The 14,360-nt window shown below is 37.1% G+C and overlaps 1 protein-coding gene across 22 annotated transcripts in view; it reads right to left on the bottom strand.

The window, feature by feature from the left end:
• Positions 1-14,360, bottom strand: part of SLC8A1 (solute carrier family 8 member A1) — a 414,873-nt gene that overhangs the window by 73,281 nt on the left and 327,232 nt on the right. For 11 of the 22 annotated variants that reach the window (XM_016948409.4, XM_016948410.4, XM_054677795.1 and 8 more), the window contains exons 3-6: positions 6,948-7,054; positions 3,827-3,847; positions 3,390-3,407; positions 3,271-3,285 (exon numbers count right to left, since the gene is read on the bottom strand). In XM_016948409.4, coding sequence (XP_016803898.1) covers positions 3,271-3,285; positions 3,390-3,407; positions 3,827-3,847; positions 6,948-7,054 — 161 coding nt within the window. Of the gene's footprint in view, positions 1-3,270; positions 3,286-3,389; positions 3,408-3,826; positions 3,848-6,312; positions 6,417-6,947; positions 7,055-14,360 lie in introns of all 22 variants that reach the window. The other 11 variants (XM_063789131.1, XM_063789130.1, XM_054677792.2 and 8 more) reach the window with 5 other exon arrangements.

Below are 14,360 nucleotides of genomic sequence, written 5' to 3'. Positions count from 1 at the left end.
CTCTCTATAGTGAGCCAGAATACTTAATTTATTAAATTATTCATGTTTATATGGTCCAGTTTCCCCATTCTGGGGTACTTCTCATTTTTCACTTAACTGGAAGTCATAATGATGGAATTTATTAGATATATGTGGGTTTTGAGTAGAAAAGGGGTTCAATGTATAATTTCAAGATGCAGGTAGAAATAAGCTAGAGGAGAGGAAACAGGACAGTGCTGGTATTAGAACAGTCATCATTAATTTCTTCAAACCTTCATTTCCTCCCCTAAGTGTGAGAACAATGTCTCACTCTATAAGATTGGTGATAAAGTGATATGATGAAAAAGAAATATTTACAAACTCTAATGAGTTATAATATTTAGAGTGTTACCTTGTCGTATGACTGGAAGGTCAAGGGGGAATGAGATCATAGGCCCAAACAAGGGCCTTTCAATGAGGCAAGGTCTGGGAACAATAGGTAAAGATCTGCAGATTCCAAAAGCACCTCCAACACTTAATGTCCATCACTAATGAGATCTCTGAAATATTGGTATTAGGCTGTGGATCAGACGATTTTTTTCAATTTCCATATATTCTGCTTCAAATTTAGATTTTCACACTCAGCTGCGCAAGTCCATGTAAAAGCTGCAGGCAAAGTCCCAGGGCTAGATTAATTCTTCTTACTGCCCCTGCATCTCAAAGCCTTGACTTCAAAGCCTCCAACTGACTTCAAAGAAAAGTTCTTTAGGGCTTGAAGCTGCTTTTCGCTGTAGACCTAAGTTTTAGAACTGTCCTCAGGGGCATCAGTAGAGAGTGGATCCTAGGCATTCTGGTTTGATTTAGGAAAAGAAGGGTCATGTAAAGTGAGACGATTTCTTAGAAAGTAGGAATGGACAGGCCAGTGTAGAAATTCCCAAGTTTTGGAACATTCTCTTGTTCTAACTGCATTAATTTCAAGTCTTGGGAAGAGGTGATGGTAATAGGAAACTGCCATTTCAGATTACAGTTTCAGCCATAGGAAGAACATAATGAACTAACTACATGAAATGATAGAAACCTTTGTAGGAGGTGATTCTGTCATCTTGGATGCCAGCTGTGGCCGAGGCAGGAAAAGTTGGATATTATCAGACAGATATTATAGAATTTGATGCAAAGAAGTTCTGAGAAAAGAAAACTAGGATCCCATTACCTGAGATATTAAAAGGGAGGATAGTTCAAATGACATAGAAGGAAGGCCCTTAAAACAAAATTTGGGCCAGGTGCGGTGGCTCACGCCTGTAATCCCAGCACTTCGGGAGGCCGAGGTGGGTGGATCACGAGGTCAGGAGATTGAGACTATCCGGGCCAACATGGTGAAACCTTGTCTCTACTAAAAATACAAAAAATTAGCTAGGCGTGGTGGCACGTGCCTGTAGTCCCAGACACTCGGGAGGCTGAGGCAGGAGAATCGCTTGAACCCTGGAGGTGGAGGTTGCAGTGAGCCGAGATCGCGCCACTGTACTCCAGCCTGGCAACAGAGTGAGACTCCATCTCAAAAAAAAATCCTGACACGTTCAATAATAAAACAGAAAGATATTCAAACACGTCAATGCGTTTTAACAGAGCATCCTAGTAGCCACAGGTTTTTAGTTAGGGTCTCTTTATCAGATTTCACAGGATGGAAGGTGCTGTTGGATAGTACACTATTTCTATAATGGTTGACTTAAAAACATTATTACTTCAATTCAGTCATGAAGACTGGCTTGCCAAATTTATACCTTCTTCAAATCTCCCAGGGATAACTCATTTATCCTTGGGTGACAGAATTAGAGTGTTTACAAGGGGACTTCAAGCAGTTAAAATGATGGAATGAGAAAAAGGAGATAAAAGTTTAAAAAAAGGAGTATAAATTCCTGCACTTGATTTAAAAAATAACCTTTAGTAGTGCACAACTGGGGACATCTGACCCAGAAGAGCTTCAGATGAATCAGATTTAAGAAATCCAACACAAAGACTTGTGCTGTTTAACATTCTTATCCCTTTCAACTTCTGTGTCTCTCAGAGTCTATGAATCATTTTGTCATTAAATGCCATGTCTAGAGAGAAGCAGTGGAGAGCAACAGCCCATGTGAAATGGCCCACATGAAACTGCACACATTTAGAAAATTCTACTTCGGACAGAATCACATTGGAATTGCTTGTTCATGAGTTTGCACTAACAGTGGATTAAGTTCATCTCAATTCCCAACATAGTACTTTCATGATCAGAAATCTGAAGTATATTTTCTTCTAAATATTTTTGTTCAGATCTCTGATTTCAAAATTTTGATATCTGCACAATATATTGGGACATTTTGATATTGGCACAATATATTGGAAGACGTCACATACTGATATAGAATGTAGGCCATTAAAGATATCTTCAACCTACAGCTTCAGACAGACCTACTGTTTAAATATTTCTCTCTCTCTCTAAATGTGCACAGATGACTCTAAAAGGGTGAGAAGATATTTAGAGACAACAGAGGATGCTGTAAGGAAATATCTTTGTTTTGTACACAAGAATATAGTTTTAGAGTTGTGCTAAATAATGCAATCAACACAGGCTGAGTACCATTCTAAATTTAAATGTTTGAAACTTTTTAATTTTGACATTTTGAGTTTTTATAGAATACTTTGTAATATGCTTCAAGTGGCAGAAATATTACTCATTACCATGTTATTAATACTAAAACCTAAGTCCCCAGAGAAACCCTCAGACTGGTGTGGTGGGATGAGGGGAAGGCTCTGCTCAACATGATATTATATTATGTATTATAAATTATATATTTACTTACATAATTTATGAATTAAAATTTATGTGTTAAAATGATGTATTTTTACGTATTTTCTCAACATGTATTTTTATGTATTTTCTCAATATGGCATTTATGTGTTATTAGGATCCTGAGCGTGGACCACGGATCTATCTTGGATGTCAGCTTCTATGTTTCTCTGAGGCTAGCAATTGTGTCACCTTATTCTAGAGCTCTTTGGAGCCTCTATCAGGGAACTGTACATCATTAGCACTATGTGAACATTTGTAAATTGGTCAGTGTCAAAATATGAACAGTTACAGTTTTTCCATATGAACAGCTTATAAACACAACACACACACATTATTAATTTGTAAAACGTTAAATGTGTAAAACCAGCAAGAGCACACCATGTGCCACAGTTAAATATTAATGCAAGTTACATAAGATGTAGGTTTGGATTGATGGTTAAGGGTATTTGGGGAAAAATAAGGAACATTAAAAAAATAAGTCTTACCAAACAGGTATTTTCCTTCATTAAAAGCAAATAAAAATGAGAAAATTTTTTTAATGTAATAACATCTGGTGAGAACAGACAGTAAAAGTTAGATAGCATTAGACTTGAAAAATTCATACCTGTTATTGTGAAGCCACCTAAAAAAGAAAAAAAAAAACAACAAATGTTATAATTTGACACTCTACATAACAAATACCAGTGACATCAGACTGCCTGACAACCCACCCAAGGTACTTGCCAAATTATATTTACAATTAAGAAGACTAGGAAAACGTTCATGACTGAATCACTAATCATTCTTTTAAGATTATGAGATTTAATGCACAAATTTAATTCTTGTGCATACCTAAGAAATCACCGATTTTTCAAAAGGTTGTACTAAATTAAAAATGCAATATAAACTATTTGACCTTGACAAAATGAGGTCAATGGCCCTAAACAACAATCTTGCTAGCAAGTCAAGAGAAATAAAAGTCACAGAGCTACTATATCACCTGACAGAAATGGAAAATAATCTAGAAAAATGGAAAGGAAATGCAAGAAATGAAATGCTTACCAAGCTCATTCAATAACAGGGCTGTGAAGGAAACAGACAAAGACAAACACAGAATAAGAGACCAGATGAATAATGAAAGTAAGAGGAATATCAGCAGAAAGAAATCCAGGCAGATCTGATTGCAGTGGTAGGGAGCCACTGCTAAAAATGGGTGTACCCCAAAGAAATATAGTGATGGGAATATTTCTGAATAAACAATCCCAACTGAAATTTCTGAAAATGTGTGTGATTGAATACATACGTATATGTGTGTGTGTGTATATATGTATTTCACCTTATATATAATTTCTTTACGTTTAATAAGACATTTCTAGTATATATGTTTATACCTAGTTTGTAAATCTAGTTTACCAAATACAGTAGAAACATTGTATGAAATTCATTCTTAACTTGATATGAGTGAGGCTTCCTCATTAAATATTGCCTGGGATTTGGTCAATCCAACATATGGAAGTCTTAAATCACCCAGGAACTCAGGTATCACACCTTTTATTCAGTAAGTACAGGTGAAACATCCTGGGAAATTCCATTTTGGGTTCCCTGCCTGGAAAGAAAGTTTAGCCCAAGGTAAAGCACTATCTTGGGATGTTCTATTTGGATGATATTTTGTCCACCAAGAATTGCTTATGTTTTAAAATCCTTAAAGCTTAATAGTCCCAGGAATTAACACCTATTTGTGTCCTTATCTGTGACTTCTGTACATTATTAGATAACCAGAATCCTTCTAGTGGACATATCATCCCAGGAAACTGACAGGGCATTGGGTTGGGGGGAGGCGGACGTATAATTTGTCTTTCAGGTTATGTGCTTTAAGCCCAGAATGTACTGTAGCACTTTATTTTAGTAAAAGCAACCTTGCTAAATATATCAAATTATTTCCTGAGTTGAAGACGGGAATGTTACAGTTACTTTTTTGGGCCCAGTTTTCTCTCTAATGATGGTGGCATTAGAGGATACTTTCTAAAAAAAGTCAGTAATTTATTAATAGTGACAAGAATCCACTTGGCGGGTGTGAAACTGGATAGTGCTATTAGGGAATTTTAATTTGCTGTTACATGAGAGCATATTTTACTAAAATGGCAATTGAAAGAGCAGAATCCAAGATGCTCCTCCTTGAGATAAAGTTCTTTGGAGGAATACATTGAGAAGAAAGTGCTTTCTCCTGTATGTTAGTGAGGCATTTTGGATCCCAGCTTTTAAGAAATCAGCATAATTTTCTGGTCTCTTTTTCTTCTGTCTACCATCTATGGAGCATATTAAATAGGCTTCATTAAAACAGGCCTTGAGTGCTCCTTTTCCCATCACTCGAAATACTCCTGTTGCCATCTTGAACTTGATTAACACAGAAACATATGTGTTTTTTCCCACCAGCGGACTGTGAGGCCACAAACATGGGACGAACGTGGGATAAATTTTCCTATGTGTCTACATAGCAATTAGTCCTATATATTTTATTTTTCCCTCTACTTGTAAAAGCATAAATTTCTTACAAAGTGGCCCATCTCATTATATCATACTGCTCTCACCAATTCTTTGTATGCAACTAATAAGAGCTATTAATATGTGGTCTGCTCATTTTACACAACAAGTAAATCACCAGAATTCCTTTTAAAATGGCCACCATTAGAGGATAATTATATGAAGCCCTATGAACAATTCAGAATAAAAAATCCTCTGTAAAGCTGATACAAGATTGCTGTCTTTCCTATGAAATATATGCCATATATTAATAATCAGCAAAATCGGCAAAATCTAGTTATAAAGGACACTACTTTTATTTTTTCTTTTTATTATATATGTTAATAATTTACTAATTCTGTAATTATCAAGAGATTTTGGAGCATAAAGCTAGGTGAGCTTTGGTTTCATAGATATGGTGCCTTTTAAATGTTGTATTTGATGATATAAAAATATGCTAAAATGAGCACTAGAATATTGAAAATACTACTCTTTAAGGATCTTTGTTCTTATTAAATATTTTTAAACTGTGTTCTCCAAAGAAGCCTAATTATTTGAATTCTGAAGTTTCCTGTTAGTTGCCGTTAGGGTCATCTACTAATACTAATAGGTATTAAGCAGTTTCTTTTTTCCAGCTTTATTGAGGTATGATTGATGAGGTATTAAGTAGTCTTTATCACTAAAATTTTAGGGGAGATTTAATAATTGGAGTGACATTTTAGAATAAACCGTGAGTAGTGGAAAACTAAACACATTCTTTTACGTAATCATTTCTGAATTACAGAAATCCCTTTCAGTGTTATTAAATCTGGTTGCAATCAAGGTTAGTTGACATTTCCTGAAGAAAGTGGGCGTTGCCTGTTGCACTTGTGAATTAGGGAAGGGAAATGAAATTGCTAAAGCTTCAAAGGCAATGAAGTATAGTACTTGGAAGCCGAGGAAGAGGAGAGAGTTAAGTGTGAGAGTAGGGAGACACGGAGAGAGAAGAGTACAATTTCTCGCTGGTATGTCTTTGTTTACTCTCACACCTTTCATTCCTCTTCTTATCCATTTTGGTTCCTCAAGCACAAGGGAGAAACTGCACTCTTTCTCATATTCCTCACGGTCAAATATTCTAATGGTAATGATCTTCCTGTGGGAACACAAGACAAAGGCAAAACAAATGGTTGGAGTCACACGCTCATGCTCTTGGTGTCCACCAAGCTGAATGTTACTGTGATGTTATGGAGGGAGAACTGGCAGCACATGGGCCTCCTGAAGTATGTAAAAGGGCATCTTGGGTACTCTTGGCTGGCCCCCATTAAGTTTTCTTTGCTAATTTATCACTTTCACGAAATATTCCCGCTTCAGTTAGCAGTCAGTAGGTACCCCATTTTGGGGTATTTTGGCATGGCATTGCATGGCATCTGCAGCAACTTTCCCAGAAATGGATGCTTGATTGACTGCCCTGAAAATTAATCTCTCAGACGTTAATGTGCAGCGCAGCTAACGCTGGCTGATGTAGCTACAGGCCTGCCTACTGTGGCTCAGCATGAGATCTGTGCCCTGTTACATAGGTGGAGGGATGTGTGCATTGTAAGTCATGTTCTGAAGAGTGCAGGCATCCAGGGGTGGCACAGGCCAGCAGAAGCTGTTGGGCTCAGCCCTGGAGCAGCTCCCCCACCTTTCTTCTCACTCATCTCCACCAGGCGGGGCTCTCCAATCTCAAGGAAGAAGGTCTTGTTTTTCTCATACTCCTCATCATCAATTACCTTGACTGATATTGTTTTGCTGAAACAGAGAATAGAAATTGACGAACAAGGGGAAGAGGAAAGAGAAGAGAAGGAACATAGAGAAGAGGAAAGCAAGGTTAACCAGCTGCACTTTCAGACAAACAGTAATCGAGAAACTTCTGTACTGTGAGTTTTTTCTTCAAGAATGGGTATCAGATAGGTATGAAAGATCAGAGATTTCACCCAATGCATAGCTCCCCTGCCCAGGGCCACAGAATTATTTTAGGCAAAATATAGCATTCAGTATTAATAGGTTTGTCATCATCATAAGGAGGAAAAGCAGAAAAACACAGATCACAGTAATAAGAAAAGCAAAACACATTAATTTAGTAAATGCCTTAACCATTGGATTGTCTAAGCTATGCCCTGGAACTCACTCCTTTAGAACAAGTCAAAAAATCCCATCAAGATATTAATAGAGGTTATCTCTGAGCAATAGGCTTACAGGTCATTTTTTTCCTTCATTGTGCTTTATTATAGTTCCAAATATAGTATTTTTATCATAAATTGTTATTAAAATAATAAATGAATAAAAATATCACAAAGAAAATATAGTCAAGTTATTTCACCCCACCCAATGTCTTAGAATCAAACTCTTATTCAGGTTAGTCAGATTCTCCAGCTAGACCACAGCAGGAAGTTGTTCACGTTTTGTCTGTCTTTCTAAAGATGGAAGCTGTGGCCTCACAACAGCTGTTTTGAAAGTGGGGTGGCAGCAGGTGCGAGTCATGATGTTGTAGTTATTTTCATTCTTCCAAAGTTGAGTTTTAACTTTCTATGAAACATGCCATTTACACTACTTTCAAACATCACCAATACACCAAGGTGTTTTGATTAGAATTCTTCCTGTAATCCAACCTTTAACAGTTCTTGCCTTATGGTGCTATGGCTACGAGTGACTGACAGGCAGGTAGGACAAATGCAAATATTATGAAAATCTCGACTTTCCATAAGCATTCTTGATGACTCTGAAAATAAACCAACCTAATGTTACCTTTTAATTAATAAGGGCTTAAACAATTCATATACTACAACTTATTAGAAGCCTCTTAAACACTGATTTGTCTTGAAAAAGTGTTTCCAGTAACATTGGCCAAGAACAATTCTGATCAATGTTTTTGAAACGATGAGAGTTTGTAGACACAGAATTTTAACAGCATGGCCATTCTTTAATTTTGGTGGAGTTTTTTAGGTCTTCTGGAAGGAAATTGGTTTATGATCTTGTTTTTATTTTATTTATCTGAGCCATTAAGTTTCATTAGATCTATGCATACTAAAGAATATCAGTCTTCTTTCCTAATATGAAGGAGTCATAGGTAGAAGATACTTTTAATTCTCTGAATTTCCCAGCGCCTAATGCCAAATGCTTAAGTCTTGCTTTTTGGCTTAGCATTGTAGACCTGAGACCAAATGATTGGTTCTGTTTCCCTGAAACCCAATAACGTACTCTCTGTTCCTCAGCTAAAGAACATTCTTGAATGATACTCACATTCCAATTTCTCACTCCTAAAAAGCTGCAGCTCATGAAACTCCTTTCTATCTCATTTCTGTCCTCAAATACTGAAATATGAATACACTAGATGAACAGCTATAAGTGACTAAAGCCACAATCATCTTTTAAAGAGTGGTTAGATATTTACAAAACTACCAACGGTATGATAATGTCCAGTTACATGTATACTGTAAACAGCTCCTTCCTGACTTTTAGAATTATTTTTTAAATTTGCATCTTTATTTAGTATAAAAAATTATTCTGCTGTGACTAAACTAGAATATTTAATTTTTCCCTAATATCCAAAAAATATAAAATATTAGAGAAGGCACAGGAGGATGGATGTAAGGAATGATTATTTGATAATTAGAACTGAATTTGATGTTGTAAAATAGATCAAATTTGCTCTACACAAAACTGCCAAATGTCTGTCCTCTTTGTCAACAAAACTTATGCATTTTGGGTATTAATTTCCATCTCACAGTCTTGCAATCTTAAACTTTAGTCGTACATTTCTACAAAAACAAACAGCATGGTGAGACCAAGGGTAGGAAAGTGTTGATGGACAATAATAGGGCCACGCTACTGTTCTCTGCACTTGATGGCCCAACATCCATTATCAAGATGCTTCACTGTAGGGTACATCAAACTGAAACCCCTCATTGTGAGAGTCACGTTGCAATATTCTTGTTACCATTACTTAAAAACATCTGACGTTATATTTCTCCATCTTGTATTTGCAACCCACCCTGCATCTCATCACATATTTTATTGGATTATAGAAGTAAAGCACAGTGGGGATGGTAGAAGTAGCCTTGCTAATAGGGTGAATGTTTGTGTAGAAAAGGTACCTGTTTCATGTTCACAAAGCAACTTATTCACAAATAAATAAATCACCAAACAACATATTGTTTCTAATCCTTGGTGAATATCATAAATATTTAAATCCTCTAATAGCTTTATTTTCTTTCTTTTTTTTGTTGAGATGGAGTCTCACTCTTATTGCCCAGGCTGGAGTGCAGTGGTGTGATCTCGGCTTACTGCAACCTCCGCCTCCCAGGTTCAAGCGATTCCCCTGCCTCAGCCTCCTGAGTAGCTGGGATTACAGATGCCCACCACCACGCCCAGCTAATTTTTGTATTTTTAGTAGAGACAGGGTTTCACCATGTTGGCCAGGCTGGTCTGGAACTCCTGACCTCAGGCGATCCACCCGCCTTGGCCTCCCAAAGTGCTGGGATTACAGGGGTGAGCCACCACACCTGGCCTATTTTCTATACTCTAAGTAGCTGATGAGTGTGGGAAACACAGTTATATAGCTCCACACAATTTGTTTGCATATAAAATAAGCATTTATGATTTATCACTAGCATATCCCTATTCACAGGATCACAATTCTTAGAAAATTTTGAAGTACTTGATAACTATGATACTGGAAAAATCAAAGATGAAGAAAAAGAAAAAAGTACTTTTGTAGCTGCCTGGCAAAGACATCTAAAACAGATGGAATTTGCATAATGGCATATCATTTCAAAATCATTAATAATAGAATCAATAATGCTCCTGACAGGAAGAGCCACTAAATTATATATTGATTTCACTCCTCTTGCACAGTAAAGCTATTAATAGGAAACTTGATTATTAAAGGACATTTCAGTGGATCTAAAGTGGCAGGATGAAGTCAGTCCTTATGAATTAGCCCTTTAAATCAACAGAGGCAAAAATCAGAAGGCACTGGTAATGTTCACCTTTTGCTTCAGAACAGAACAATTTCTCCCCTTAGCAAAGGTAGCTGAGGTGAAATAAACCAATGTAATTTTTAAAGGAACACATCCTTGGGATGTCTCCTTTTCACTTTCCAGAGCCTAATGCATGAAAGATATCGCTACCACTTCTTCTTTCACAGGGGATAGTATGGGGTTGGTTTGGTGAAGATGTCAGTTATTTTGGCTTGATAATCAGCAGAAGCATGTTCCTCCCAGTTCTGCAGTAGAAAGAATCTCAAGGACTGACGGAACCTTGAGTGTCCTCCAGTTGGCCCCATTGCCACACCAATCCCATGTCCACAGGACTTTTGCACTGTCACAAGGACTCCAGCTCCCTGAGAACATACATCCATTTTGGCTGTTCTGTTCTGTTTAACAACGGGAAACATAGCTGTTGCTACTTCTTTTCTTTAAATAGACAGGTTAACAAAATCAAGACTGGAACTGTTGGGTAGACACAGTCCTTCATCCAAATATAATTCTTGCATTTTTACTGCACTGATAAAGAACAAGTAGAAAAACTGGTATCATGCAACTTTCAACTATTATAATTATTATAAAGACAGGAAAACTCACTTCTTTTTGACAGCTTTTCTAATTTGAGCAGTATACTATAAAAACTGTGGTTTCTGGAAACTAGCAAAGCAGTTACAAATCTTACGATAGCATTAAAATATTTCTTAATATGGCCAAAATTTTTATGGAAGTACATTTTGGTTCTATTTCTAAAAAAAAGAAAAAGAAAAAAACATTCGGTTTAGAAAGATCAATTTATTCAGTGGAAAAATACAGATCATTCCTTTTGAAGTTTGCAGTGCCTTTTATTTGATGATACCAAACCAACATCTATACTTTACTTCCCAGTCTCTCTCTTATCTTATGTGTCTCAAAGGACCTGAACATCTTCAAACAGACTACCAAGGAGTTCTTATATCTGGTTTTGACTCAGGCAGACAGTCAGAAAAGAAAGAAAGATGTGGCTTTATTAATGAGGGTTGAAAAAGAAAGTCTCTTCAAAATATATTTTAGTTTCTCATTGTTAAGCCAAAGTGGTACCACAGTCTCTTTTTCAATTTAAGCCTCAATTTGTCCTTCTGTGGTTTCTTTTCTTTAAGTCTGCCCTTGATGTTGGGAGAAGATCAGGAAAGGATGAAATGGAGGACTAAAGAGAAGAGACTCCTCCATTTTAGATCCTTACACAAAAGATTTTAGTGAGGATTTCACATATTTAGATGCTTACAGTTGCTTTTTGTCTTTTAAGGTTTACCCTCTCCTTAGACATTCTCAGAGGCCAGTGGAATGATAGGCTCTTTGCATTTCTTAATTCACAGATCTTCATAACAGCCCTAGAAGTAATTCCTACTACCTGCGATTGACAGGGAAAACAATGACTCTCAGAGAAGTTGGTAACTTCCAAGGTCACAAAGTGAGTCTCCTGTGACTGGCTTCAGGAACCAAAACCTTTCAATCATATGACTCAAAATTAGCCACTAGGTCCCTTATTCATTCAACTGTGCAGTATTTTTATGGCCACTTTAAAGGATCTGGATCATTACTTTAATAACGAGTTTTATTGTTTCATATTTACATTAACAAAGAATGACTGTATGAACAATGATAGAATTTCAATTCTGTTTTTAAAAGGACTGCAGCACACGTTATATTCCATGACGGCTGCTTTAAAAAGTTAAATCATTGAGGAGATAAAGGTTTAATTAAAAAGAGCGATGAGCATGCAATGGCTCACCAACTCTGAGGACTCTGAATAGTCAACCAGCTGTCTCAGCATCAGCCTCACCTAAAGTGGGGGACTTGTTAGAATTGCAGAATCATAGGCTCCATCCAGGCCCACAGAATCTGCATTTTAACAAGATCCCCAGATGACTCTTATGTATGCTGAAGTCTGAGAGGCACCAGTCTAGAGTGGACAATGGGTTCTTGTTATTAAGTTGGATGATAAACCAATAGGCTGGTAGTAGTCGGGCTTGTGTTTTGGACCCAGCTGCATATTAGAATCACCTGTGGGATTTTGCAAACTAGAAATACCTAAACCCACTCCAGATCAGTTAAATCAAATTCTGCTTGTGGGAGCCCAGCATGAATATAGATTTAAAAAGTTTCTGGATAAGTGCAGTGGCTCATGCCTGTAATCCTAGCACTTTGAGAGATCGAGGTGGGAGGATAGCTTGAGTCCAGGAGTTTTAGAGCAGCCTGGGCAACAAAGTGAGATCCTGTTTCTATGAAAAATCGAAAAAACAACACACATGCAAAAAAAACCAGATGGGTGTGGTAGTGCTTGCCTGCACCCCAGCTACATGCGAGGCTGAGGTGGGAGGATGGCTTGAGCCCAGGAAGTTGAGGCTGCAGTGAGATGTGATCATGCCACTGCACTCCAGAACTGTGAGACAGAGTGAGACACTGTCTCAATCAATCAATCAATCAATCAATAAAAACGTTTAAACATTAAAAGTTTTTTAGGTGCTTCTAATATGCAGCCAGGGCTTGCTTTAAAAGAATACATTAAATAATAATATACATAAAATAAAGAATATATAGAATTGTGAGACAGTAATAGTCCAAACTAAATTTTAGATCTAATTAGCAAGGTAGGTGGAAACATGGGAAAATCATTTTGTTTTGTCCTTTACTCCTGCTCTTTTCTGGATTATAAAATGTACTTAAAGTTGTTTTCCCCTCTCAAGAAATGACGGTCTCTGCAGGCAACCTTAATAGTATAGGTGAGAAAACACCTTTAGTATTCAGGCATCAGCGTTTACACTCATGCACAGTGATTTCCTTCTCAAGAAAGTGATGGGAGCTCTGGCGATATGTTTTTACGCAACAGTGATTATATCTGGAAAGTAGACAAACTAAGCATTTCAATTGCCACAGAAGACAGTAATGCCTCATGTCCCTGCCACAGAGCCTCTGAGCCATGTCAATGAAGGGCCATGTCGGGAACTGGAACTTTCCCACATGTAAGCCATCACACTCCCAGACTCCAGAAAGACCTGACCCAGGACTGACCACGCATGAACCTGGCAACTTCTCTGACCACAAGGAGTTTGAAATTTAATCCACAGTACACTTGATGTTAAAAGCTTCAGGATAAACTCCTCTTACAGCTTACAAAGACAAACTAACCAAAAAAAAAAAAAAAAAAAAAAAAAAGGAAAAGAAAGAAAAAAAGATGGGCAAAGGATCTGAATGGCATTTCTCCACAGAAGATAAACAAATGGCCAATAAGTACATAAAAACATGGTCCACACAATTAGCTATCAGGGAAATGCAAATCAAAGCATCTGGGAGATACCATGTCACACCCACTAGGATGACTACGATAAAAAAGACAGACAATAACAAGTCTTGGTGACAATGTAGAGAAATTGGAACCCTCATACACTGCTAATAGGAATGAAAAATAATGCAGCCACTTTGGAGAAGCCCTCAAAAGTTTAAAAATAGAATTACCATGTGAACCAGCAATTCCACTATATGCCAAAGAGAATTAAAAACATGTATTCACACAAAAACTTGTGCACGAATTTTCATCGCAGCATTATTCATAATAGCCAAGAAGTGGAAACAACTTACGTTCATCAGCTGATAAATGGATAAATAATATGTGGTGTATCCACACAGGGGAATATTATTTTGCAATAAAAAGGAATGATGTAGTGATACATGCTACAACATGGATCAACCCTGAGAACATCATTCTAAGTGAAAGAACCCAGACACAAATGGCTACATGTTGTGTGATTACATTTATAGGAAAAGTCCAGAATAGGCAAATCCAGAGACAGAAAGCAGATTAGTGATTGCCTCAAGCTGGGGACTTGGAGATAAAAGGCCGGGTGGGGTGGAGGGAGTTGGTGACTGCTGATGGGTATTTGGAATAATGAAAATGTTCTAAAATTGATTGTAGTGATGGCTGCACAATTCTGAGGACATATAAAAACCCAATTAATTGTATATTTTAAATGGTTGAATCCTATGTTATGTAAATTATGTCTTAATAAAGCTAGCATTTAAACAAATAAGCTTTA

This window comes from Pan troglodytes, chromosome 12 (genome assembly GCF_028858775.2).
Source record: "Pan troglodytes isolate AG18354 chromosome 12, NHGRI_mPanTro3-v2.0_pri, whole genome shotgun sequence".
NCBI lineage: Eukaryota > Metazoa > Chordata > Mammalia > Primates > Hominidae > Pan > Pan troglodytes.
This window is presented reverse-complemented; position numbering and strand designations above follow the sequence as displayed.